This window comes from Rhipicephalus sanguineus, chromosome 4 (genome assembly GCF_013339695.2).
Source record: "Rhipicephalus sanguineus isolate Rsan-2018 chromosome 4, BIME_Rsan_1.4, whole genome shotgun sequence".
In the NCBI taxonomy this organism is placed as follows: Eukaryota; Metazoa; Arthropoda; class Arachnida; order Ixodida; family Ixodidae; genus Rhipicephalus; species Rhipicephalus sanguineus.
This window is the reverse complement of record NC_051179.1, coordinates 59,273,330-59,296,846: the sequence shown is the minus strand read 5'-3', so window position 1 is coordinate 59,296,846 and position 23,517 is coordinate 59,273,330. Positions and strand designations below refer to the sequence as shown.

Below are 23,517 nucleotides of genomic sequence, written 5' to 3'. Positions count from 1 at the left end.
TCGGTAAGTGAAAGATAATCTGGTATTTCTGATGGTCGCGATGCATTTATACCTGAGATGAGTAGGATGACCTGAAGTGTGGAACCGCGCACAAGCAGCTGCCCTACAAAATGGCAAAATGTTCAAAACGTAATGACAGACGCAGAAATCAAGAACACATCTGTGGTAAAACAATGCGTTTCGCTATACATTCTGTATTCTTCAATCTTCTTCATGCAATACCGTTTACTCTCTCTCACATATGCAAACTATTTCCATAACAACACTGACAATTTCAAGGAATGTTATAGTGATTTTCGGATATGCCATGTAAGTAATTTCGGCTCTTTGGATTAAAGGCACCTGTGGACGTCGAGTACTGATTGTTATCCGTTTGTCGCAGATTTGTGTCACGCCGAATGAAGTTCTGTCGTGAATGCGGTAAACATAAAATAAACAAACGGCCGAAAAAAAATACACCATTGACGGAATAATGGGCCCCGTTGGAAGAAGCAAAACAGCAGTGTGAAAACTAGGTGAACTCAGCCCGCATTGAAAATGAAGACAAATATTACTACAAGCTCTATACTGATATAACACAGCAGCAGCATGACATGACTTCCTATGAGACAGCCAGCGTGCTTGCAAAATATTTGGTTTGGTTCGAGAAAGTTCCAAGCTTATTGAAGTGTTAAAAAGATCACTGCACGTGAGTGGAAGCTCAGGTCTCGACATGCAAAGGCTATTTAGCAACGTAATTAATTTAAGTTGAAGATTGAAGAAATCTGGTTGAAGTAAGCGCCTTGTGGTTTGTTGTATTCCTGTGTCCATGCAACAAAAAAAATTACACCATCTCCCGCTAAAGGGGACCATGAGGCGATGCGAAGCCGGAGCACTTGCACGATCGCGTTCCGTTGGCGTTCGTTGGGCATGCTACCGACCTCGCGTCGTGGAACGCGAAGAGGGACGCTACGCGCGTCGTATCTTCCATCTAGCCTGGCCGTTAATTCTCACAGGGCGAGCGTGGAACGCGGTCGACAGGCGGGCGAGAGGGGGCAGCGTAGGAGAGGAGAGAGAAGGGGAGGGGACGCGCATGCGCTCGAGCTCATCGCGGCGTTGCGCAGGAGAGAATTTCGGCATGTCTAGCCCGCGTTTCAGAGGAAGAGTGGAAAGGGGGAGGGGAGAGGGGTATGGGAGAGGGGGAGGGGAGAGGGAATGTGGAGAGGGGAAGGGAGAGGGGAAGGGGAGAAGGTGAGTGGAGAGGAGGTGTGTGGAGAGGGTATGCGCATGCGCAGTAAGGGTGGTCACGCCGCACACCACCACCACCACCACCACTACCGGATTGAGCTCCGCCTTAAGATACTTCGCATCTAAAAAAACTGCAGTATCTAATGGGTGATTGCTCAGGAAGTCAGACACTCCAAACATCCAGTGTAACCAATTCTGCTAAGCCGCACAGTGTTAGGCCCAACCAGGAGGAGAGGTACGATCAACGCACAACTGTGCATGTTGCATCTAGGTTGCAGACAACAGTAGCAGGACACGATCTTGTTCTCTTTTTTTTTCTGCTCACTGACAACCATAATCCACGGCGAAAACAGCTCCAGTTGACACGCGTAGAGAAACACTGGGTCACGGAGGCAGTGACGTCATCCGAACAGCAGGCCGAGCCTGTTGTAACTAGGGAAGAGCCGTCGCACGTAGGGCACTATGGCGATAGTGCATGCGCCGCTGTAGCAGAAGCCCGGCTCATATCCCCGGCCAGTCTGTATGAAACAAAAATGCAAGTCATCACAAAGCAAGATCATCGGACACATACATCTAAACCAGCTGTCAAAATAAAGTGAGCCCTTTCCTAAAGTTCATGGAGGAAGAAGAGTATGAGGGGAAGGAAAGGCGGGTAGGTCAACCACGGTTAAGGCGCGCCTCCGGTATGCGACCCTACACAGTGGGATGGGGCCCTGCAACACTTTTTTAGCATGGTCAGAAAATGCCGCCGATCGGTAGTCGAGGCTCCAGAGAACGCGCGAGCCAAACATTATAGCGCAGCACGCGGCCTGGAATTTACAATTACTTCTTAAAGTAAGATATAAGTCGTTTCCTCTTCTTTCTACAAATGTTTCCATATACCGGAATGACCGCGCCATATAACAAAATTCACGGCCCTTGGATAATTTGAGCATCGTGAGCTGCATAGTTACCGAGGCTGCCGCGGGAGGCCGCCACGTGCCCGCGTTCGTGCTCGCGATTACACTGAAAGTAAGCCGCTCGTTCGAAGGAAAAAAAAAGAAAAAAGTGCTCAAGGTCATGACGCGAGCATGACGTAACTTCATTCCCCCGTGCCATCCCTTTCGGCTTAGCGCACTTCCGGCTTCCGGCTTTGCGCGCTCGTCGGGACGAGAGGAGAGAGAAAGCAATTACAGCGCGCGAGAAATCTCTGTAACCCCACTCGTACTTGACGCATTCAAAACATTTTTGCGTCGGTCGATTCGTAAAACAGTAAACTCCTTTAATGAAGACAATCAATGATTACTTGGAAAAGTGTTGCAGGGTCCATTTAAAGTGAAAGAAGAGAGAGAAGTGCAATCAGCGCGAAACGCGAGCGGCTGTACATTACGCCTTCAATTGACTGCTGAGCCCAGTCACGGTCAATAACTGTAGCAATGACCATGTCACTTTGCAAGCCTGCGACGCGTAGCACCACGGTCCAAGGATCTTTAAACCTGAAATTTTTCTTGTCTTCTATTTCGTTCAATACGGACTACAGAGCACCACTTTCCACATTATAATGACTACAAAAACACAGCGCGTATCCTAGCTATTGTATCTTACTAGTTGCAGGAGTCACACATGTGGGCTTTGGCGTCCCAATAAGGAAACAATGTGTTTTTGTGAAAGCCACCCTTAACGAGAAGCGGCACTATGAAGGTTGAAAGAAAAAAGAAGCACGTGATTGACGTCCCCGGGCTGATACACAGGTACCTTGTTCCCAGCCGCACTGCGCACTGCTCTATAAACCAGGAGGTGAGAATTTTTTTGTGACGTAATTTTGGCGTGATATATTTACAGGTACCAGCTGGGATAATGAAACAGTGCGAGCCGAGGACTCGCGTATACAGAACAAGAGATCGGTGGGAGAATCCCTGACTGCAATAACATGTAAATTTCAGCGATTCGGTGATTCGGTGAAGTTCCGTAATATGGCATTTCTTTGATGTCCCACATGTGACACCATTTCGTGCTGTTCCATTATGCCGGCTCTCCAAGTCGCCCAAAATTTCCATCTTATTAATACCCGGTAGTTGTGAAACAACGCACTCGTACACTGAAGCAAAATAAAAGGGCGAAATGACGTGCGAACCCGTCGCGGCAGCTTGGCAGCAAAGTTGTCGCGCAACTAAAACTCGAGGACGCTTGTTCGAATCCGAACCACGACGGACACATTTTGATGGTGGTGAAATTCAAAAAAACACTCGTGTACTGCGCGTTAGAAAGCCCCAAGCGGTCAAAATGAATTCGGAGTCACCCCACTACGGCGTGCCTCATAACTATAGGGTGTTTTTGTCGCATAAAACGCCGGAGTTAAATTTTTAAATTACGGAACAATACGACCGTTTCAGAGTCCCTACGAACGATAAAGCGAGAGAAATGAGGGAAAGGCAGGGAGGTTAGCCGAAGCGAAGACGTGTATGAATGTATGAAAAGTGCCTGTTGTATATTTCTGTTGTCACTGTATATAGACGAAACAAACTGTACAATGCGTTTCGAACGCTCAATAGTGTAGTGTTTTAGCTTTGTCTAGGAGCAGTTTCCTTGAGTGAAAGCAAAAAAAGAAAAATGATGTCATTACATTTATAAAATTTTAGCCTCATTTACCAAACTTCGGTCACCTCCGTGCAGGGCTAATCTATAGTTTGCGTTTCACTTTCCTTGAATTTTTATTCGCCTAACAGACCAAGCCCTGAGGAGAAACATTACGTCACTCATTGCGGCCGATTCATTCGTTACAGGACTGAGAAAGAGATATAGACGAAAGATAAATACAGGGAGGTTAATCTGTCAACCAGAGGATTTGGCTGCTCTCTTCTGGGGAAGCAACAAATATAAAAGAAAGAATGAATGAGCCATTCTAAACTGCTTGTGTGGGCACACTAGCTGCACGTGGCAGCTGGGAACCAATGGATCGAAACACAAAATACCATAGAGGTTGTCTGAGTATGAGTGTCTCGAAATGCCTGGCCGACGTTTCGACAGGTGCACCTATCTACCGAAAACGTCGGTCAGCCTGTCTGAAGCACTTACTATTGCTGTTCGAACAACGTCGGTGGAATTAGCTGAAAAGGCGCCACGTAGTGAAAAAGTGTCATCAATTAATGCCCAACTGCACTGCACAAGGGCGCCGGAGACGAGCTCCTTGAGGTCGTATACTCTTAAGCTCAGGTACGTCACGCTTCATCTGAAGGTACGTCACGTTCCAATCAAACTTTAAAGAAGAAGGAAGCACTGATAATTAAGGGAAGCCGCACCAGAATACTACCAGCCGCTTATACTTAATGTTGTGCGGGTAGCTCCACCGTGAAGAACTTAACGACGCCGCGGCTTTATGCGTTAAAGAGCATTAAGGCATGTGGTGCGGCGCAGCGTGCTTTTTCCCAAAGAGCAGCTTTGCTACGGGAAAATCTTGAAAGCTTTCCTAGTGCCTGTATAGACGACTACGTCTGCAGTAACTTACTTTATGAATTGCCTTTCAGATGCCTTGACAAAATGAAACAGAATAGCCACAGTGTATACGTCGTAGTATATAGCGTGTCACAGCAGTGTTTGAAGGTGTATCTGTGTGTATGTTTAGATGATTACGTGTATGTATAGTTTACTGCTTTTCCATATGCCTTGGCGAAATGAAGCAAATTGTCATTAAACTGTCTTTCAGCAGTGGACATCACTTACAGCGAAGTGCTTACGAGCCTCTAGCCTGTTTCCTGGCAATGCCTGTTTTACTCAACTCACGATTTACCTCAAGAAAACCCCGTAGAATTCCTATAAATGTTACGCGATGTTTCTTTGAAATATATTTTTCTTAGTGCGGTGCAACACAGGGGATCTAGAAACCCCTTCTCGCAGCACCTGTCTTCACACACCAAACTGGCAAAAAAAAAAAGAAAATAGATGTTGCGGTGCTGCTCTACGTACTGGATGAGGAAATATATGCCCACGCCTAAGCCAAGCCTGCCCTCATTGCAAATAAGCCATTTCAGGACAGCAAGCTACCACCGCTCGAATCATAATTACTACGCGGCGGTAAACCACTCACCATATAATTACCTCCGTAGCTGAAGTGGTCCGCTATAATAAGGAAATTGAAGTTAGAGAAATGAAACCACAGGCCGCAGTGTTGTTGTCCCATAAGCTCATGGATATTTTGCATGACGTAAAAAAAAATCTGCAAGAAAGTTAATGCTGTCTCAAAAAAGTTTTAAACTGCGCGATGAAGACGGGACGACAACAGGAAAACATACAAACACACAAGTGCAATGCCATCCACGTCAGTATCGGCAGAGTTATCGATGGAATATACGAAAACTTTCAATATTGTTGTAGAAAACGGATTTATTCCGGAAAACATGGCAAAGATATTGCTTAGCATGACAACTGGCCCCTGTTTTTATTTTTACTAAAAAAAAAAGGTCACTTGCGACTGAGATTTGGGTCCTTGATTTGATTGGTAAATGTTTTAGATTCACTGCTCTGTATTACGCGCCTCACTGCGACAATTGTAAACTCGTTAATACAGCTGATTGTGTCTATTGAACAGGTTCGACGACTCACATTAGCTTGACACGCACTGCCGTCTGTCATCTTCACCTTGAGGACAATTCCAGTGGTGATGTCGATACACTCAAGTGTGCACATGTATGGAGTCTGTAAGGAGAAAAGGTTAATGAACAAACAAATACTGCAGAATTTTAGGAGCTTGCTCGCCAAGCTTCTTATGCTCGCGCCCTGTCCATCGCGCCGTAGCCGCTAGTTCTCATTGTTCCCGCAAGAGGCGCAGCTGTGCTCTCTCCGGTGATTCAAGCGCGCTCACTAGAGGGCGCGCCGCCGCTCAGGCGGCGCCGCACACTCCGCTGCGCACTCGGCGCGTGCTCTCGTTAGATAGGTGACCGCTAGAGGGCCGCGCCCATATACAGCGCTTGCTCTAGGCGCGCTTCCTTTCTGTTCACCGGGAGCTCGCTCAGTGCACTTCGCTACCGCTACTCAGCATGAACACCCAAGAAGCACTGTGTATATAATATATATATATATATATATATATATATATATATATATATATATATATATATATATATATATAACAACGTGGTCACGTCTTTATATGACGATAGAGGAATTTGTACGGAGGATTCACTGGTTACCCGATCATCTCCGAGCAAGCTCCTCTAACATCATTCACTTCGTGGATATTGCGTGACTTTTTCCTTGTTTCTTTTTTTTTTCTTGTGTGTGTATGTGTTGGGTGGGGGGAGGGCTGAAAGGGGGGAAGACGTTTGGGCATGGCTCATGTATTTGCGCTGCATAACACTATTAGCGTGGGCAACCTGATACTGTAGTCTGGTGCGCACGTACCAATGACGGGAACAACACCAGAGTAACCACAATCTTTCGACACACCGCTTTTCGAGATCAGTTTACATCTCCTGCTATTGTGTCGCACTCAGAATGATTACAAATATGGCCGAGTCATTGAGGTTTAAAGTTGCAAGGTTATTAGCGAAGTAGCGATACACGATATGAAGGAGTCAGTTTACAGCGTCGATGACAGCGTATTAGTTATTTAGCGTTCTGCTTGGATCGTAGGCCATAAATATTACTGTGGACTCAAACTTGGCGAAAAAAGCAAAATCTGATGGTATTGCTGTATAATAAAGCACAAGGGTGCAGGCACTCTTGTCTAACTGCAACACTGACGCGAATATGTGGGCGCGCTTCAAGCTGAGGGTGTTGTGAAGCCGCTAGAAGAACGGTATAAAAGGGACATCGCTTCTACTTTAAGCGTGCACAAAAGAGCAGTGTTTCTAACAAGGTAGACGGAATGCCACCTTCATCTGTTTACGCAGTGCGCCAACAATGAAAGGGAGCTGTGTAATGAATTCGTTCCTTCTCCGCGTCTTTCCAAATTTCATTTGCTGGTCTGAAGGCGTTAGAAATTCCGCTAAACGAGCTATGCATGCCAGTTGTTCTATTACGTCTGAGAGTGCAAGGAACCATGCGCTCGCAGAGCATTTTAGTGAGTCCCTGAGAAGAGATGATGCAGAATTGAAACTTACTAGCGCAATGATTGCGTTGCCCGTCTGGAAGTTCTGACGGCAGTAGTCGATGTACGAGTCGTTCCTCAGCACGCAAGCATTGGCCGCGCAGAACCGCTGGAATATTTCAAGAGAAATCATCGTCACACCGATGACTTCAGCCTGTTCTTGCATCGAGTGACCGAATTTACAAAACTGACAAGACACCGCCCTGGATCATTGATCGCATATTGTTTCATGTGTAAGGATACGTATAGCCAAAAGAAGATGCCTACTATGTGGACAGTGTCGCCCATTCCTCTGCGCTCGGTACGATTCGCGCGAGTATTTCCGAATAATCATGCGGTGACCAAATTACAGGAAAGGCGATAGCATGGAGCTCTGGCTTTTCGATTGTGCTACCACGGAGGGTACGTAGCGCATGACTGAACCCAACGTTCGGAGTTAAAGCTCGCGCATATTTTCCAAAGTAACGCGGTCTGTGTGCTCAGTTAGTCTAGTTAGCCTTGCTTTTTGTGTTGCTGCAACGCCGTTGTATGGTGGCGGCGCTGCACCAACTACGAAGTACTGAATTTCCGGCACTGCAGATAATCCGGGACATTATAACGAACACCTTAACGAGCCCTCACATTCATGCTGGTGTTTCGAGGTGCAGTGTCATCGTTATTAACTATAGGCACATTTCACACGTGTAGGAAACGCGGAGATTTTTTATTTCCTTTATTTATAGTACATTTTGTAACGCGCAGTCTAAAGGCAGTAGTACTCCTGAATGGGCCTCAAGAGGCTTAGCGAATCCACACTGTGCTCATTACAGCATGCAGCAGTGAGATACAGTTCAGATGCAGTGCAATCCTAAAACGTATTAAAAAAGTATACAAGTGCAAATACGCATTGAAAATAATCTACATGCTCAGTTCTTCAAACTCCAACATTCGTCTCTACAGTACAGAGCGCGAATTCTAAACCGGTTCCGTGGCAACGTTAAAGCTTCATGCGCGTGTGTGCCGAAGTGTGTGTATACCTGCTCTCCGTGCAAGATGCAGGGCGTGCCCCAAGGCTTGGCCGCCGTCCAGACGTTACCCGAGGCCGTCCGGCATTGGACCAGGCACGGGTTGGGGTTGCCGAAGCTGGCTGCGAAGGTGTTTAGGCCCAACTGCAAAAGCACGGGTCATCCATCTGTATTTGTTTCTGCATGTTCTTAGCAACAGGGAACTGCGGAATCAACGAAGATGGCCTGTATGAAAAAAAAAAGGGCGCCACCAGGAGTGATGATTTACAGTACAGTGTAGATGCAACAAAACGTAGAACCTGACGGAGAAAAGAAGAGAGGGAGTCTCGGATTTTGTCTCTGCCCATTTCTGTTCGTATCCGGTGGTGTACAAGGACTTGGTAGCTTTGTTGACATGTTTATCTTTCTTTGATAGGATCATCCTTCGTCCATGCGGATAAAAGAAGTACCACGGTACGCCAGCCAGATTTATTGCATTGCCTTCTATCTCATCAAATATCTTTTGACGGATACTGATAATGTCGCAGTCTGGTAGCTATTTCTTTTCTTTTCCGTCAAATACTATCCAAGTACGCATCTGCCACTCTGAAGTCCCCTCTTGTCGGGTCCCAATTGGCGTTGTCACAACAAAACGTCGAGGACAATGCTCATGATAAGTTAGCGGGATAATTGGTCGAAGTGTATTTCAGGAAATAAAGCTGTATTGTATTGTATTGTATTGTATTGTATTGTATTGTATTGTATTGTATTGTATTGTATTGTATTGTAAGTGGCTCAATTGATATGGTGACGTGCTGCAGAGCTTGGAGTTCTTCATTAATGTGTCGCTTATTGCACCGTAAACCCTTTTAATCAACCAATCACGCAATAAATCAGTTATTACATTGAACTACTTGTCAATCAATCAATCAATCAATCAATCAATCAATCAATCAATCAATCAATCAGCCATTGTCATTGAGTCAGATCAGGCATCTACACTTCGACGAACTACGAAATAAGCGATCATTTTCTGCGTTTGAGCAATTCCCAGAAGATACAGCGTCGACATATTGCGACAGCAACTGAAGCTGTTTGAGCGCAGGGATTGCGACAAAGGAATCCACACAGGACACACAGCACTTGTATGCCCTGTATTCCTTCATTGGCGCTCTCCCTGCTCTAAGGCAGCTTTAGTCAAGGTGCACCAACGTGCCCACTTTTCCGCCGTTGTGATAGCGAACATAATATTATCGAAGGCCTGCCATAGCAAACTGCCAGCAGTTAGTGTGGATAAAAAGCTAAAAGGCAGGGAGTAAGTTAAAAGTAAGCTAAAATACCGGGGGTAAAACCGGATGTGACTGAAGACGCCGGGAGTGAATTTACCGACATCATTTTCCTCACGGAACTGACGGTAAATTATTGGTGGAGCGCGGCTTAAAACACTTTTATGCATAAACCTACTCGACCTTGCGGAGAGTTTCCCTTATGACGGTTCACGTTAATAGGCAATGAACGTCATCCTCGTTACACTGTATACAGTCCTCACGCGCACCGGGTAATCTTGCCGCCGGAGAGTTTTCCACGTCTCGGCCACTCGACGTCCTTGCATGTATATCTGTATACCCGCAGTTGAAAGCGAAAATCACAGCATATCCACGGAGTGAATGATGATGAGTGGGCGAAGCTGCGGAGGTTCATCGGTAAACCGTGAATCTTCCGTGAATTCTGCCCAGTACATCATCACCGACGTGAGATCGGGCGCGTTTATACTAAAGGTTCGATGAGTTATGACGACTTGCAGCGCACTTTAATTTTACATGTACGCTGTGAATTTTCATTGTTTAGAAAACCATTGCTTAGAAAACATCTGGCGTCTTTCGTTAAGCAGCTGGCGTCTTTTCGTTTTGCTTTAGAAACATCTGGCGTTCTTTCGTTTTGCTTTTACAAAATATCTGGCGTCTTTTGTTGGTTTATTTCATCAATCAACGGCGTTTTGAACAAAATTTTTATTGTTTAATCACGCACAGGAGAAATCTCACCAGGCACTACCTTGGAGGTAAAGAATGGCTGCTAATGGGAATGAGAGACAGAAGAAGTCGGCTTTTAGCTAACGCTGCGAATTTTTTATTGTTCAACAACGCACAGGAAAAATCTCCCACCGGCACTACCTTGCAGGTCAAAGCGTAAGACTGGTTACATACTACGCTACGAGGGACGAACGGGTGCCGCTATTAGGAGCTTCGCCCCTAAAAACGTCTCGCATAATACAAAGAGCAACCGTGTTTGCCTACGGCGCCGATTTCTCTTCGCACGCGCATCGCGCGTGAAAGCTACATGACGTTATGCGGAGCCTCTCAAGACCGTCCTCGCGGCACGAGTCACGTATGTCTTCTGAGGCGTTCGCTGGCGACGAAGGACGGCTGAAGGCTGAACGTGGAAACTCATCCGGAGATGGTGATAGAATAGCGTGCCCGAACCGTGTGCGAACTCGTTCGTATGCAAATTAAAGACGTGTGGGCTCGCTAGCGATGCGTGTGTGTCGTGGGAGCTCCTGTGTATCGAATCGCGAAACTAACCATTTACGATTAATTCAGCGTTACAGCGCAATGTGCGAGAAACTGATGGCGCATACATACATACATACATACATACATACATACATACATACATACATACATACATACATACATACATACATACATACATACATACATACATACATACATACATACATACATACATACATACATACATACATACATACATACATACATACATACATACATACATACAAAACCAATGTCATGAGCTTCTTTGGTCTCATTTTGCACCGCGGGCATTCTGAAGATCATGAACTTTAAGATCTGGTCCCACGCGCGGACTACGATAGCAATTTCACCCTGTCAGCAGCAGTTTCATAAAAGCTTCAGTGTCCACGCCACTGGCACGCCGAATCGGTCATGTTTTATTATTATTATTATTATTATTATTATTATTATTATTATTATTATTATTATTATTATTATTATTATTATTATTATTATTATTATTATTATTATTCAGGCCTACGAGAATGCTCGGCTGTAAGCTAGCATAATTAATATTGATTAGCCCGATGATCACTTTTTCATGTAATGAAGACATTACGCATGTGCACGTCTTGTCAACAACATTCGCAAAGCAACATCGGAGCCGTGTCCAACACAACTTAGCTAGCTGATTCGCTACTAACATTAGTACTTAATGTCTACCTTGGTCTTGTTTCTTTTCTTTCTTTTTTTTTATGTTCCGCTGCTCAAACTCACATTGACAAGCGAGCACTTGGCACCAGAATGCGTGGTACCAATGAGTCTCGCAAGGATAATTGTGGCCTGGACGGCGACGCTATTAATTGGATATTCCCCAACCAACATGCTTCCGAGTACCCCCTTTTCTACCCCTTCCCTCAAAATAAATTTTTGTTCTTCTTCTTCAGTCCTTACAAACCTTTCCAGTGATCTGGGCTGTCCTCCCCATGGGGTAAGCCTGCTGGCCGGGGTAGCTTTGGGCGCATACCTCCGAATCGGACACCACTGGTGGCGAGACACTAGGAGCTGGAGTCTGGGCCTGCAACAGCCCTGCGTGAGACCGCAGTCAAGACATCAATAGAATGTCTAGTTCGCAATAACGCAACTATGAAAGCAGCTTTAAGAAAAAGCGCGGAACATTTGACGACATGTGCGCTCACTGCCAACGCAACATTTCTTGGTTAAACGTGTATGTACCGTAAAATCCCGAGCAAGAGCCTCTACCCGTCAAGCGCCCCCCTCCTTTTTCCTGGAGATTTCAAATATCCGCCAATGACCGAGCAATACACCGTAGACACAGTACACCGTAGTGCAAATCAGTAAAGGGCATTTCTTTGCACATTTTAGATATTGTCACGTAGTGTTGTGACTAATAGAGCAGGAACTTGAAGGCAGTCTTGGGGCAACCACTCTAATTGAGCGAAACTGGTTCCCTAAATCGGCGGCGGTAACATCGACAGAGCAGCTGCCGATTCGGCGGGTCACAAGAAACAGAACACTCGCGGCTCGGCGCCGCACGCGGTTTTTTACCGGCACTGTTCAGGCTGACGCTCCTTATCAACATGTCAAGTCGAGGGAACAGAATTGGACGCGATAACATCATTCACACGTTTTAATACTAGGCGCCTGCTTTGACGCATGTAAAGACGGGAGGCACATATGATACGAGCACACGCCCGTCGTGTCAAACCAAAAGACATCACGTAGCAATATTGAATTGAATTTTATTTGCGAAAGAGATGCAAGAATGGATAAATAGATGAAAAAACATCTGGATCCTTTGCATCAAGCTAGTTTGAATCCAGACATAAAATTAGCGCAGCTTGCACTACGCCGCTCAAGGCTGGGTCACAGCCGGGGTGGTGGGCACCTAGCTGGCCATGGCTTGGCTAGGCTTTTACCTTCTCATCTGTCTCCTAGCCACCCCTTGCTAGAGTGACCTAGAATAGGGGGAGTGTCCAAAGCGCCGCGCGAATACATGGGAGGAGCGAGGGCCTTTTGCGGTGAACTTCCGCGCCGCGGCGCTGCCGTGCCGGACCCGTGGGCTTTCTCCGCGGCGAAGGCCGCGTCAAAGCGGCGAGCGTCTGCTACACGCGTCATATTTTGGCCGCTATTAGCTAAAATTGCGGAAATTTGGGCAATATTTAATACTGCGTCACTGCAACATAATACTGCAGCGACTCATCACACAGATAACGCGTTTGTTAGTTTGTGTGTCGTGAAACGGAGATTTTGTATATATCCTTTCAGCTGGTTTGTCACCGCATTGGTCCACACTTCCGCGGCTGTTTGAGGAACGCATCCTGCGCGCACTTCATCGTGAGAAAAGGCGCTTAAGTTACTTTCGTGTGGAATGACGAACGTAAACTTGCTGCAGGAGAGAATAAACTGGAGATAACCAGGAGAACGTAGCACATAATGCACGTAGTAACTAGCTCATGCATGCTAACGCGTTTCACCCTTCATATCCTATCTTTTAATTCGTGAATTCGATTTGTTGTACAAGGCTGCCTCCGGAGCTCTGCTGTTTCAAGGTATTTCATGCGAAGCCGAATGTGTCAGTCGGCGTGGCCGCGCTACCAAAAGTAAAAAATTACTCGCGTCTCGTTCACGTGGTATACACGAAAATTGGCACAGAAGGGCAGATGTATGTATGCCCAACACGACCGATAGGTCATGGCATCATTAACTTGGCATGCTTGCAATTTGCGTAACGACTAAAAATAATATTATGGTGGGTGGCGCGCAAACCCGCTTTCTGTAGCCACAAATAATTCTGACGATGTGTGGTCTGACGATTTGTTTCCGTAAGGTTATAAAAAACGTGGTGGTCACCAATATCGATGTAAACATGTTTGACTTACCCATACGTTTTGAAGAACTGACCGCATAGGTAAAATATATGCGAAAAAATTACATGAAAAAAAAAAACATGGTCTCTTGTGCATTCGCCTGCGATGACTCGAAAACGAAAGCCATCTTTTTCGTCAGTCGATGCATTGATCCTCCTTCGCCCCTCTCGGAAAGCTTTCTGCACATAACGTGGTTTCGGACTGCCGACAGGATCGAAGGCATTGCAAGCTTTCTGCACCTCACCTGCTTTTACGCTGCCTCCGTGATCGGCCCCCGATCACGGAGGCAATGCAAAGCGACCATGTCATGTGATGGCGCCATCATATTGCGTCACGTTGAATGACGTCATAGTGACGTCACAAGTTCTGTTGACGTCATCGCGTGATCATTTTGTGCATCGCTCGTGTTGGCTACGCGGGACGCCAACGGTCAATTTTCGTGTTTGATGAGGCATCTAAGGCTCTACCTTAAAAAAAAACTAAACAAGTCAAAGTAAATGAAACGATAACAGTGCAACATCGTGTATGGCTCACTTTATGTTACGAGCGATCGCCCGAAAACAAACGTGATTGTCAGTTCAGAGCAGCTGATTGCGCGCGTCTGTGGGACAAAAGAGGCGCATGTTGCATTTTTTCAGGCTAGGTACATGAGGGATCTCTGCATTTGAACAATTTTCTGAAGTGATTCAGATATTACACTTCTATTTGTCAATTTCTTACTGTATTTTCGTTGAGGCAGCTTGTACAGCAAGAATGCGGGCATTTGTAACTTTGTTTCATGATATCCGGATATTTGTAAAGCATTTTCTATATTACGCCTTTTATGCAAAAACTTGTGGAATATGGTTATTTTACCTGGCATTGCTTTTCTTACAAATGTTTGCGCACGGTGAGCCTTGTTGTACGCTACCTCAGAAGCGAAAATAAGCCAACATCATTGCGGTCGTATGGCCGTCTCCACTCTTTTTTTTCTTTTTTGTTTCCCTTGCGTCTTCCTGGTGTGCTCCGTCCATAATAAAGAGCTAGTGGAGGCTAATGAATTGTCGAATAAATCGGTGTGCATGTGCCTAGAAAACCAGTGGCGACTACGAGTAAAAAGCTAGTAGTGTGGAGCGGTCGCTGCGCGCAAGTATTTCAGCTGACTGCGCGTGCAATTTACTTTTTTTTATTACTCTTAATTCGAGCATGCGTGATGCTATTGCCCGATTACTCGTGCGAATAAGGTTTTTTTTTTCGTTCTTTGCTTGTGCGTGCCCGTTTTGCGCGTTTTTACGCACGCACCAACGTTCTCTAACTCTGTGACCGGAACTAGGCCACGCTGATGCCGCTTGACACACGATTTTTTTTATTCTGTTGTTGCCCCAGCACTAACACAACGCTTAAAGATGGATAAGCTCCATTTCGCACCGCATTATAAAAGTTAAATAGACCTCAAGTGCCCTGTGTGGAAACGCGGCGCAAAAAACTACAGCGCGTAGCAGACGCCCCTCGCTTTCCGCGCGCTTCCCGAGCGCGGAAAGCCCACGGGTCCGGCGCAGCAGCGGCGCGGCGCGGGAGTTCACGGCAAAAGGCCCACGCGGGAGCCGGCGCTTTGGACACTCCCCCTATTCTAGGTCACTCTACCCTTGCTATACAACACTATACGTGGCTATGCTTTCTCTCGCCAAGAATTTCTCTCTTTCTCTATCTTTCTCTCTCTTTCTCTGTACCCGTTCTCTCGCCGATGAGAGTTATCGCATCCCACGCCGGAGAAATGGGCGCACGTGCTCTGGGAGATAAGCAGAAGCCGATAATGAAAAAGAGAGCGCGGGCCGGTTCATGATGATGATAATTTTCTATCTACGACACACGGCCAACCTCGACAGCTCTACTGTAAACTTTACAGATCTACATATACAAAACAAGAATTTTAACTGTTTATTTATTTATTTTGTATGCAGGTGGCTGACAAAGTACTTGAATTAGACTTAAAACATATATAGTGAGCCCGCTAGCCCAATTATACAAATAATACCATGTCAATGTGTCACGCTGCGGAATCGACGATGTTTTGACACACCACGCCAACAACAAGCAAGTAAAGTTCGTCCCGGCAAGAAACGCAAGCCTTTGTCTTTAGTGGGTCATGCCTCGCAACAGAGGCGTATTCGGAGGAACTGGAAGGAATCCGCGGGATCGTCCCCGCGGAGCTCTTCATCGCGCGCGAAGCGTTCCCATGTCTAAGAGAGAGAGCGTGGTTCCTCATGGCGTCGCGTATCCTCGCCGTCAGGTGCCGCCACCGCGGGAGCACTGGCGCCATCTCGGCTTGGCCCCGCGGGGAAGCCAGCTTGCGAGACGCGCGAGTGCCATGCGGCGACAACACCGCACAAGATACAAATTTTTGCTTTGTATCTTTGTGCTGTAAACGTGTAGATGACAACGCTCCCTCATCTTTCGGGTTTCCGCAGAACTGGTTTGCTGTAAGTGCCTTCAGTGTACCGTACTCTTCTGGAACCTTAAAAAAGAGAAAAGAAATGTTCTCGTATCTTATAACTCTTGTTATTAAATAACACCCTATCAGCATAATAGTTTTCGTGTAAGTTTTTCAGACTGTGCGTGCAGTGCACGTCCCCCCACAGGGCAGTGTGTGTTCAGTAGCGCATTGTACTACACCACAGTCACCTGTCATCATACCTCCCACTTTCTCTCCCTTTTACCCTTACCTCCGTGAGGGGTAGCAGGCTAGAGACACGCTTTCCAGGGCGACCTCTCCTCCTTTCTCTTCATTTGAAATGCTGTCTTCTTCTTTTCAGACTGTTTATTTACAAATGTTAGCCTCCTTTTCCAAATTGTCATCACTGGCTACCTCGATCAATTGACTGCTTCTATACAGTGCAGCGCGTTCGTCTGTGATGACGGTGATTTATGAGCGAGATCTCTGGGCACCGCTCTTCAGACGCCCGTACACAACATCTAACATGCGTAAGCTCTCCGCAGAAAAAGACTGATGCGTGCGCGGAGCAAGAATAGAGTGGCCCAGCGTCGGTCTTCGATTTTCATTCGGCTGGCACAGGACTCGCACTTGGCTCCATCGTTCTGGCTGCTCGCCTTTTATGGCAGGGCCACTCAATTATCGTTCGCGTTTTGTTGTGCATGCTGAAAACATTTCGTGTATACTCTGTTTGGCCCGTAGAGAATTCTCGTCCGGTAGCTCGGTATACTCTTGAGCTTCCTTGATTATCCGTCTTAGTGAGGAATGCGTGCTGCTGATAGGGAACAGCAAATTGGACATGCAGTTCGATCGCAGTCGCTGAAAAACTGACAATCCCTTAGTTGGCCGCGTCGCAATTGTCCCAAATACTTGAAGGACGTTGTATCAAGGTCTGAGTGGAAGACGGAATGCGAAGTTTAATACGCTGTGACCTCGAGTATTCCTTGACAAAGCTATGAACCATACCTTACGTTATGTAATCGAGCATCCTGAAATCGTCGGTAGGATTATAGTGTCTTATGCAAGGATGGGGCTTCATCCATATGGAACTAGGGCTCAATTTGTCTTCATGTCCACAGCGAGGCTCGATATTTGAATGTAAATATACCTTCCTAATCTCGGAGGCACACATGATGCTTCATGACAGGAAACAGCGCGGGCAAACGGAACAAGAAAGCCGGACAGCACTTGGCGCTGGATAACAACATGTGATCATGTTGTTAGCCAGCGCCAAGTCCTGTCTTAGGAAGTCCTGTCTTAGCCAAGTCCTGTCTGTTAGCCAGCGCCAAGTCCTGTTGCCCGCGCTGTTTCCTGTTTATGAAGCCGTGCCAACAAGCTCAAGTTCATACCGTTCTGAAGCACACGACGCTATATTCCGGCTGAAAAATTTAAGACAACAGAACAGGCAAGACCAGCCACTACAGTTCTGTCGTCTGCTCTTCGCCTTACAGCTAAAATAAACTAACAAACAACTAGCCTGACAGTATATTTCGTGAAAACGGTTGTTCCATAAACGTCACAGTTCGCGTTATGTAGAGCTCAATGAATAACTTGAGCGCGAAGCAGGGCGAAGTACACAGAGACGATGAAGACGTGCTGTGTCCCTCATCCTGCTTCGCGATGCACAACCTTAAAAAAAAAATAAAAATTCAACTAGCCCAAACCACTACTCTTCTAACTAACAAATTCAATTTCGTTTATTTCCCAGAAAAAGAAAAACGTCAGGTCTGCGCGGAACACGCAGCAAAGTCACAACGAAAGCTGGAGAAGTGGCCTTTCAGGGGCCCGTTTTCAACACTCTTGGGGCGACTACTGAAAGTACAGTTGCAAGATACCCATATATAACACCATATATCATAATTTTGTGAAGTAGTGTAGTACCCACTACTCCATTGTTAAACATTCTGTGGAGAAGCGAGATACCCCCCACGCGTCCGTGTAATGCATTAGGTGCACTTTGTTGATGCTGTGGCTGACGACGATGAAGAATTATGGCTCAGCTCTTTGTGGTTGGAAGCTTTCAACCACTCACTCGTTACGCAATTCGCATTGTGTGACGCCTGGTTGTTATTTTACTCTTCTACCGCGCTCAATTACATCTGTGTACGTGATTCCTTGCCCGACATGACGCCTTTATAGGGTCATTTTACGAAGGCGTTTGAAGCCCCGGCGTGGCTATGTGGTAGAATATTCGACTGCGACACGCAAGGCATGGGTTCAAATTTCACCCGATTCCGGACATGTTCTTTTTCCCATTACGCGCGACAGACGTTACGGACACCGGCGGCGGACAACTACGCCACTAAAATTGGCTGTAGTTGTGATTCCATAAGAGTTTTCGCTGTAAAAAAACTACTCTTCAGCGGCCTATGGGCAACGCCGTAATAACGTGGCTGTGTTGGATTACGTTACATGATCGGGGCTATGACGCCTAACACAATGACACGTACAAAAGACAGTGATTACGAGTAATGAGAGCCGTCTGCATGATTGCACAGTGTGTGCGACACACAGCAGATTCGTACTGTAATATGAGGCCTATCGTCTAGGAAACGTGGTATATAGGCGAAACGCCGGATTAATGTTGATCCCACCTTGCGTTCATGAACGATGCCCCGAAAGACGTTCGAAGTTCGTGTAATTATGACGAAACTCGACGGATTGATATAGCGCGGCATTTTCCCTTCCGCTGTGTCCGGCTGCTTATCGGCTCAAGCATACTTTACCCGTCGTTTCTATAGTAAATATTTGATAGCACAAACTTCCTTGTATTATCTGCATGTGAGGAGGAATAGGTCAAGCATCTACATCGTTCGATACATCTCGAAATGCAATTCGCGAGAAGTTGACGTGGATGCCAATCGTTGAAGTGAGCACCGCGCAAGCAGTGGCGATTGCACCATCAAACGCCCGAATATTAAGATAAAGCAAGATTCAAAAGGACAGGTGCGCGCTTAATGCGGACGAATGTTAACTATACAAGAGCGATACGTTTGCATTTAATCATAACTTTCGGTTCACGTATTGCTTCCCAATGAATTAGCCCGCGCAGGAAGACAGGTCGGTTGACGTCGCTGACAAATGATGTTGCAGTGTTCCGTGTGGAGCGATCAGTTCTGTTCTTGCGGCGTGTATACTTTCAGATGGCCGTATCCTTGGTATTAACAAGTGGGATATTCATCATCACGCCTAACCGGAAATCTCATTTGTTTGTCCTTTTTCTCAGTTTATCTTGTTTATATACGTTGAAACGTTGGCCTTCGGGTGTTATTAAGATACCGTTGATTCTCCTCCAGGCGCTTCGTTTCCTTCATCTGAATAATATAGCAAATGTGAACAAAAGAACCTGCAGAGCTTACGCTATCAATATGACAAATTGTTGTTCAGAAAAACATGCCGAAGCTGAGATGAATAAATTGAGGGCTAGATGGTTACTAGTGGAATTAAAATGAAGGATAAAGTAAATTTTCTTACGTAAATATTGCTAGGAATGTTTTTGTACGGATTAAGCGACCTCAACAATAATTGTACGTATATATATATATATATATATATATATATAGAGAGAGAGAGAGAGAGAGAGAGAGAGAGAGATGAAAGGGAAAATTCATCATCCACCCATTTACAGCATGAAATTACAAAAAAAATTCATGCAGATTTCTCAGCAAGAAAGCTTTTCATTTCAACAGGTCCTGGTCCTGGTCGTCTTGGTCCGGAAACCTGTACCAGGACGAATTTTTCACCAACTGGGAAGCTTTCTTTCTGATATATACTGGTGGATTTCCTTGCACACGCTGCAAGACATTAGATGACAGTTTTCCTCTTCCGTGAACGTTCCTCCACCCTGCGTGCTCCTGCAGAGCTCATTTGACACTGATGAGATCAATGTGATAAGAACAATATATGTGTGCGAATCCGCACATAAATAACTGAGCAGAACGCAAGAACCTTCAGACTGTCTCTTTCTTTTTTTTTGCAGGTACCTCGACACAATGAATTTGCAGCTATAGCACCACTTCGACGCGGTCGCAATCTTTCTGTTCAGTGAGCTTTTAAAATTGATTTTATGCCCCTACATCACTGTTTCAAGAATAGCCTGCTAGTGTTTGTGGGCCCATGTGGCAAGACCCACTCAAGTGCATCTTATTGTCTAGAAGCATTATTAATGAAAGGAGTAAATAGTAACTATAGAACGCTCACTCGGCTGACATATCACCCAGTCGACTTCCCGCTTCGAAATAAGCAGAAGCGAATGCTCATGCATAGTTCAGAAATTTTCTTCCGATCCCATCTAGCGTGGCTCCGTTTCAAACCAGACACAACTCCACGGTGCCAGCACGAGGCAACCTACTTCCCTTAAAAATTACTCCGCCGCACACATCTCTCAAACAAGGGGCCCGTCATCAAAAGGTCAAGCCGACGAAACTTACAACTTACGGCATCGTTATTAGTATACACACCACACATATACATACATACACGCAATTTGCATTGCGTGTATGCCACACGCAATGCAAATTCTTTGTGACCTTCGGTCTACTTCCCCGGCGCCCATGCATGCTGCGAAGTGTTGTAAAAGCTACGCTGTCGATGAGGCTGGATGTGCGTGCGTACGTTTGTACACATTCGTGCGATGCAGCTATTGGACGTATAACAGCGGGAGTACACGAGTAATCGTGGTCTATATACCGAGAATCCGTTTACTTCCTATTGCGCCTTCTTGATCGGTTGCGCCGTTCGCTTAATCGCCGGCCGCCGCAGTGCCGCTCCGGCTGTATAATCCCGACGAGTACGTAGACCTCTGCTGTGAGGAGCATGTATATATCATCTGAAAGGAAGGAAGGAAGCTAAGGCCGTTCACCGGAAGAAAGGAAGAGCTAAAAGAAAAACCGCCCACCGGGTTTTCTTTCAGCCCCTTCCGCGTGACTTCTGTGCCCTCCTGTGTAACACCTTCACGAGCGCGGCGGATGCTATACAGGCTCCGTGGGCTTCGGTGGCACAGAGAATGAACGGTCTTCTCCAGACACGATGCGACGATCTAAGCACTTTCTTGCCTTTCTTCGTATACTGGAATACGCGTGTACGGCGTAGTCAAAGCGCACGCCTTTCCCTGAGGTCGTGGTCTTCCGTGGCAAGTTATTTTTAAGCGCACTCTCGAAGCACTCAAGACAATCGAGCGAAAGCACGCGTGCACTGCAGCCAACGACTGCAGGTGGCTCGCCGCTCCTAGTGGTGGTTGTGGTGGTGGGCGTGCTTGCATTGTAAAGGCGAGTTCTTGTTTAGCTCCAGCGCAGGGATGAGCGGTGTGTCGTGCACGGAAAATAAAAAAGCAATAGCCGCCGGCTGCTCGGTCGCACGCGGCACGCTTTTGTACCGAATGCATCTCTTTGACCAGCGACGCGCCCCTCGATCCCCTTTGTTTCCTGGAGTGCTATACTATTTATACGCAGACAGGTTTCCTGCCTCGGTTGTGCTTGGTTTTACGCCCACTCCTTGAAATTAAATGCAGAGAGGATGCCCCTTTAAAAAAAAACACTGCGAGTCTATCTTGTGGGAAACCTTTGGAAACGAGGAAGTGCGGTGTTATTACGGACATTTCATCACTGTCGCTTTATCGAGTCACCTTTCTGAAGCCCGTTCCTGTATGCAACCGACACCGCGCGATATTGTTGCGACGTAAGTGAAATGTCAGTCAGATAAGCGAACGTCCAACTTCGCTTCGCCCTGCCTCTGAAAAGAGCCTGAGCCGTACGATCACAAGAGGTTCACGATTTTCCCCCTGCTCCATAAAGCGAGTGATAGCCCTGGTACGTCCTGTATTGCAGGAGGCAAAGCACAAACTGGCGGGAAGTCACTATCACGTAACCTGCATTAGTTATACAGGATTGCTTGCACCCCTTTGTATGTCCCACCATAACAGACACGCAAGTTATATACATATATGTGTGTACAGTCGTGAGCAATATGAGGTGGAACGCAGAATTCGTGTTTAATCAACGATTATTCGTAATGCACCAATATGAATGTGACGTATTGAATTGTAAGAAATACCCTTTTCGCTTAAGCATTTAGCGTTATGAGCACTTTTGGGCTTGTCAGCTGCATTTAGCCGCTATGACATTTAAAAGGTAGTTTCAGTGTTCCATCTCATATTATCCATGATTGTATATGTATAATTTGTTGTGTTGCAAATGGGTAACTCGTTTCCTACGGTTTGCTTTATACTATTTTCTTTTGACAAGGAACTATATGTATACTTGAAGATGATAAGAGAGAACAGTTTAGTTTAATATTTACAGAGGGTGCCCGGTGCAACTCAGTGATTATGCCACATATATGTTGTTACCTAGTTCACAATATTCACAGCCACCAAGTGCTTGGCGTAGCGACATTGTAAATGTACAAGGGAAAAAAATAATGAGAGAAACTTGCTTATATTTTGCATGTCGCGGCGCGTCATTTAACTGGAGACGTTAGTTGTGGAAGCTCTGGATGATTAATCAATAGCCGGAGGATTTAGAATGAATCATCCAGCCTGGAGAGCAAGGAGTCTTGAACATAGTAACTTGTTAAGCACCGACGTGTGAAACGTTGATATGCACATACACAGGCATGCGCAGAGTTCTCTACTAGGGGGAGGGGAGGGGGCAGCTCCAAAATGGATGCAAAAATGAAAATGAAGCGATGACACAAGGGCCTGCCATTGGTTCCCGGCTTTCCGGTCGTAAAGGTGTGAGCCACACAGTTCTTGGAATGCAATATCAGAAGTTCTCGGCCGCCCTTATTGTCAAAAACCGTGCGTGGACACAACTATCCCCATTAATCAATGATGGGGCATGCAGGTCCGACTGAGCAAAAGTTTGGGCAGAATTGGCGCCCCCTTTCAGATGACTAGGGGAGCCCCCCCCCCCCCCCCTGCTCCTCCTGTGTTCACGCCTACGTGCACATATACTGTATTTTACAAATGATGTAAGAGATGACGAAATCTTTAACGTAATCTCATATATGTCGTGCTACCGACATGTCGGAAGTTATAGATGCTTGGACGCTGTCGTACGGTTGAATGAGCATTGAAAATGTGTTACACTGACCGCAGGGTAGCCTCAACTTTATACCACACAAAATGCCAATAAACATAGTGCGCCACGTTGTCTGAATGAAGTAATTGCATATACAAATTGTTATATGCTTGACCGCCCTGAAAAAACAAAAAATATAGACAGCATGGGTTATCGACCTAACGGCTGTGAACATAAGGCTCCAGAAATCTCTACATTTACTCTAACTTAAACTAAACAACATACGATGAAAATGTCAGGGTGACCGTCCAAGTATACTTAGAATTCCACAA

At 46.1% G+C, this 23,517-nt stretch overlaps 1 protein-coding gene across 1 annotated transcript in view; it reads right to left on the bottom strand.

Annotated features, from left to right (window-relative positions):
• Positions 1–1,357: 1,357 nt before the first annotated feature.
• Positions 1,358–23,517, bottom strand: part of LOC119390057 (uncharacterized) — a 28,161-nt gene continuing 6,001 nt past the window's right edge. Inside the window, exons 2-6 of the mRNA XM_037657585.2 lie at positions 11,764–11,894; positions 8,308–8,439; positions 7,305–7,400; positions 5,806–5,898; positions 1,358–1,745 (exon numbers count right to left, since the gene is read on the bottom strand). Coding sequence (XP_037513513.1) covers positions 1,629–1,745; positions 5,806–5,898; positions 7,305–7,400; positions 8,308–8,439; positions 11,764–11,894 — 569 coding nt within the window. The 3' untranslated portion in view covers positions 1,358–1,628. The remainder of the gene's footprint in view (positions 1,746–5,805; positions 5,899–7,304; positions 7,401–8,307; positions 8,440–11,763; positions 11,895–23,517) is intronic.